General features: G+C 43.8%; 1 protein-coding gene across 2 annotated transcripts; it reads right to left on the reverse strand.

Moving 5' to 3' along the window:
* Positions 1-644: 644 nt before the first annotated feature.
* Positions 645-5,463, reverse strand: LOC125530328 (THO complex subunit 5A; the record flags this gene model as incomplete). 2 transcript variants are annotated; one of them, XM_048694727.1, is given in 8 exon segments in its annotated part: positions 645-1,409; positions 1,488-1,601; positions 1,686-2,271; positions 2,591-2,838; positions 3,064-3,395; positions 3,967-4,303; positions 4,976-5,266; positions 5,366-5,463. In XM_048694727.1, coding segments are annotated over 8 exon segments (2,258 nt in total), but the record flags the coding sequence as incomplete, so codon positions are not given.
* Positions 5,464-5,527: the final 64 nt, after the last annotated feature.

Genomic DNA, 5,527 nt, shown 5'->3' on the forward strand with positions numbered 1-5,527 from the left:
AATGTGCAGAGTAAAAATCCAATGCGAACAAAGCAATGGCAATTTAACATGACGCGTCAACAAGTGGCTACTCAGCAATGACGAACTTGACAGACAAACGAAGATTGTTGCAAAAAATTGTGGTGATTTTTGTGATGCTGTACGGCTCCGTATGTATCCTCAATGTTCGGATACCGAGGATCTCATAATTACATACATAGACACAAAACCTCCTGTAGGACGGGTACAACAATTCACGAAGGCTCTTTATCACTTTATATCGCCAATACTAATCCAGCACAAGGCAACACAAGGATGATCTAGAATAATAAATGGTCTCGGATGATCTAGAATAATAAATGGTCTCTCCGAGCTGTACCAGCATATTTTCCTTGTTTAATATCATGCCGCACGCATGATGATGATTAGCTTGCCCGTTTTTATTTTTACAAGGAGCTTGCCCGTTTTTTTTTTTTTTTGACAAGGAGCTTGCCCGTTTGTTTTAGCTGTTCTGTAACTATGATATTTTGCAAAGTATTATCTTGAAGTAGTGTAGGAACCAGTTATTTTAGTACATAAAAAAAAACTGTATCTGTGCCGTATGGATGGGCGCGGCGTGCCGCCGCGCAGGGAAAAGCTAGTATAGGTTAGAAGACACGAAAAAAGACAGAAAAATGCATCAATTTGGTAGTTCAGATTGAACATACAGTTTGGGAACTTATAATTTACACAATCGCAAGAACGAAACCCGTCTGTCTGTCTGGCTTGGAAGATTTCAGCATGAACAAGCAAGTCTGACCAGCAGCACCACCAGCAGCATCAAGGGGCATGCAATCTGTCTGTTGCTTGATGCTGCACGGACCAAGTCTGCTGGAGTTGCAAAGTTCCATGTAACATCAAGCAAGATAAAGTGCACCAAGAGTTTCGGTATTCTTGTGATTGCATATCAAACATCATAATGCCATAATGGTTAGAAAACTATCGTCGAGCAACAGGGAAGCATCTCTCTCCAGCCAGCATGGGCAAGCTTGGCAGCTTCTACTGCTGTCAGACCATGTTAATTCCAGTACCGAAAGAAGGTTTCTCTGTGCCATAGGCAAAAAGGCAGTTTTAGCATCTCCGTTTTCCTCCGAATGACAAACGATATGCACGCCAACTCAACTCGCAATCAACCAAGATCACAAATAACTCGAGCAAACGTCACCTCGCCAATAGATGGTCTGCCTGCGGTCTCTCCCCCTGACCGATCTAGTGAGCATGGTTCCACTGACTGGCTTGCAAAGCCCGACATCAATCACTGAAGTAACTTTCCTTTTCTCGTGATCCTCGTCCAAATGCATATCAAACAACATAGCCAGGCACAAAACTTGGTGGGTTAATATATAGTCCTCGTACGACCGAGGCAGAATTCGGAGGATGTGAAGATTCACCTGCAAGTCATAAGAGCAGTGAAACCATGAGAGACGTGCGACGAATGAAAATTTGAGAAAGAAGCTCATAATACAAACCTCAGCTTCCATTGCACGAAGATCATTGTGCCATTTCAAATCTTCGGTCTTTTCAGAAACCATCTGTAATCTGAAAAGCGGTGGCCTAAGAGGATACTCCATGCTAATCTTAATCTGCAATTGCGAACCGGCAGTGAGAAAGCAAGCACATGGAGATTCTTGCAACAAGGCCTATAGGAAGAGTGGATGGAAAATTACCTTGGCTTCCAGCATGACTTTTGAACCATTCTTCAAAGTTTTACTCAAGACCATGGTGAACTCTCTGGAAGCATAATCCTCCCAGGATTTATCTATAGTGAGGTTACCTTGCTCAGTTTCTTGGTCAGCACATGCCAGCTCCTCCAACTCACTGTCACTGTCCATTAAGAAATCAAGATCATCCTCATTTCTACCAAAACTGTGTGAGATGCTTAACTTAGATGGTGCAGAGCCCTTTGATATAAGAGATAAGCCTCTAGAATGGTTTAGAACTTCAGGTGAGATCTCCGCCTGTGATACTTTAGAACCATCTGGCATATCTTCAGCGTGAACCACAATTGGAAGCTCACCATCCTCTCTGTTACCCTCGGTTTCTTGCCCATTTGTCACAGATCTTCTCTCCAAATCACTGTCAACACTTCCTGCAGGCCCACTCACCACTAAAGCAGAACGAGCCGAAGGCTCAGGAAAAACGCCTGTCAATGACCAACTATGCATACTACACGATGGGGTGCGTGATGCCCATGGTGTATTCTCGTGTTCTATTTGAGGCCACCTCAGCTTAGTTAAGTAATTAAGTTGCCACCTGTAAATGACAGACCCAAAAACTTCAAAGGGATGCACTCAATCAAGCAAGATATGCATAGGAGTCATAAGTAGCAAGAGAAAGATGGTTGACAAGAACCAGCTTAGATCAAAGAGAAGACATGAAGCTGTAAAAAGGTGTTCACAATTTTTTCCCAGGAAATGTTTCATTAACTCATGCAGCAAGTCTCAGAATGACATGTACAATGAAGCAAAAGCATCATCCAGCCAAAGTACAATGCAGACATCTGTAAAGATCTATCATCCGGATTTGGCTATTGACATCCCAAACGGCAAACATGGTAGAGCAGGTGACTCACGTGAGAGCCATTTGTGCAATTTTCCGAGAGCGGATTCTCTGCAAAATAGTCTGTGCACGATTCTGCTGACGGTATAGTGCAAGCCCAGATGACAAATCAGCATTTCTCGATGCTCTGTTAGAACTATCCCCAACAGATTGAGGAACCTCCGGCAGGAAATCTATACCAGCTAGATGTTGTGCCCACTTGTATGGACGTGAATCCTTTTCACTAAAATTTGGAGTCTCCCCAGCATAAAGCTTAGCCATCTGCATAAAATTTACAGGTCACCTTTTTAGATTGTATGGAGAAAAGCTACGGATAATCTGGAATCATAATGCACAACAGCTTTTTTTCTGCCAGAAAATAAACAAAAAACATGTAACTAAATGCTACCTATGAAGACATAAAAGAACAAAAGCATGTAACTGCTGACCAGAAGCTTCAATAACAACAGGTATACATGTGAAAAGAAGCTGCTCTAGAAAACACACCTGATGAGGCAGCTCTAAGCCAGTGTCATCTGGAAATAGGTTGCACAGGATATTGCTGTCCATCCCATCTGAATCTTCAGATCCAACACAGACAACATTCAACTTTGCCAAGTATTCAAATCTCAAAGTGATGAGCTTACGACGCTTGGTTCCAGAATCTTCAGTATCATATACATGGAGAACAACTTTGAGTGGATGAAGTTGATATGCTAATGCAGGATTACTAGCTTCCTTTGAACTCTTCCTAGACCTTGATCTTCTTCTCTGAGCATCTTCTTCCTCATCAATTGCATCGTCATCCATCCTATTATTATCATCATTTGCCAAAGTGCCTGCTATTGCAGATACATAAGAAACAATTCATCCATAATATTAATATCCTCAAAGTTATAACTTACAAACTGTCACATAGTCAATTTCATTCTGACTGTGTTCATCTGCTCAGAAACTCAAGTGTAAAGATGAACAAAGCAGCAACTGTGTACTGTTGGCATGTTATTCCATTTCCAGTGGAAATTTATTATAGATCACACAGCTTCTAAAAAGGCTTTGATAAATGTGCCTATGCTGCAATACAGAGCACAAACTGTTCTAATACATTCACTAGGAAAACATTATGTTTGGTTATTAAGTGCCTCACATGACCAGCACGTTCCTTTTGCTCTGTTGTGAAAATAGTAAGCCTAAAAGAATTTTGCACAGACTATATAGGATACATCCAAGGTGGCAAAAAAAGTTTTTAGAAAAAGACCACAAGTCCTTGTTCTTGCAAGGACACGACCACTCGGCTATTAAGAAACAGCAATGTTGAGAAATGCAATAAAGGAACAAGTGTAGGGAGACATAGCATGCTAGATTTACACATTAATCAGATGTGCTACATTCCAAACAGATATAACATACCCATTTCCTGCTTGGCTTGCTGTTGAGCAAAAGTTTGAGCGTCCTTTGTGCTTCCATTTACCTCCACTTCAACATTCTCGCCAAATGCTTCTTTCTGTCCTAACAACTGGGTGTAGGTTATATAAAGAGGAGATGGGAGCAACTCAGCTGCATGGTGCTGCTTTAATTTCTTGGTATGCAGCATCCCAAGCTGCTGCTGCACTGGCAATGATGCTTTCTTCAGTGATTTCAAATGCGATGGGAGGCTTGAAAGGAACTTCTTCTGATTTGCAATTGTCCCCAGCAAACTGTTCTTCTGTTGTTCCAATTTCTCATGTCGCTCACATAGCTCTTTACGCTGTATCAGAATTAACACATATTTTAGATGACAGAAATCGAATCCTGAACAAACCAGCGATGATCGATTTCTGACTAGCAAGGGCACACAGATTCAGAACACATGAGACAAGCAATTTTATAGCAGAATGAAAAATCTATCTGCAGAATTCATGAATGAAATTAGAGTAGTAGCACAAAGGACCCTCACACACATTTGTAATAGTACGCAAACTGACCTGGTGCATTGTATATGTAAGGTAGGTTAAATAGAGTTCCCAGCAGACATTGTATTCTAGTTATTAAACAAATGTTCGCCAGTAGAGTGGTGAACCGAACACAGTAATAATCCAAAGGTGATTCTAATAAGCAGCAGGAACCTCCCTACTTTTGTGATATCAAACTAACATCAGACCAATCTTGTACCAAGTCAAAGTTACTTCAGATTGTGAACAGTTAGCTCGGCTACATTTTCTAATCCTTACAATTAAGTTCCACAACCTAAACACACTATGAAACCATTTGTGTGCTCTCTGTCAAGCTGAATTTAGGTTTTTCATGCGTGTACGAAACCATGGACACCCTCTCCATTAAGGCCCAACTACATTAGACCGGCAATTGAACAAACCACATCAAATTCATTTGATGATAGTTAGAGCTCCTATGCAAGTGGCAGCTGATAACAGTACACAACCTGGACGAGCTCGAAGTTGAGGCGCTTGAGCATGAGGTCGTGGGCGGTGTCAGCCGCGAGCGTCTTGTCGCGGATGTCAGCCGGCGCGGCACGGTGGAACTCCTCCTCAGGCACGAGCTCTATCCCCGGGTGCTTCGTCTGGAAGTCGAGGCACGACCTGATGGCCTTCACGTAGTGGTTCTTCTCGTACAGCAGGTTGTGCAGCCTCAGCGTCGTGGAGTCCACGGGCGCCTTCGCCGCCTCCGTCTCCCCCTTCACCTTATCCTCCTCCATCAGTATCTCCCTGTTCACCTGCGCGCAAAAAGAAAATCCAGGTCGAGTTGGAGCGGCGGATCTAGAGCTAGGGTTTCTGCTGCAAGGTGGGCCGGGGTTTTGGGGCGCGAGACGCACCTGGCGGAGCGTGATGAGGAGGAGGGACATCTGCGCGACGAGCTCGCGGAGCTCGGACTTGGGGGCGCCGTCCTTCTTGATGGCGAGTATGCGGGCGGGGGACCCCCCCACGGCGGGGGCGGGGCTCGGCGGGGGAGCGGGGGGGGGGGGGGGCGCGCGGTG

The sequence above is a fragment of the Triticum urartu genome, unplaced genomic scaffold (genome assembly GCF_003073215.2).
Source record: "Triticum urartu cultivar G1812 unplaced genomic scaffold, Tu2.1 TuUngrouped_contig_6235, whole genome shotgun sequence".
In the NCBI taxonomy this organism is placed as follows: domain Eukaryota; kingdom Viridiplantae; phylum Streptophyta; class Magnoliopsida; order Poales; family Poaceae; genus Triticum; species Triticum urartu.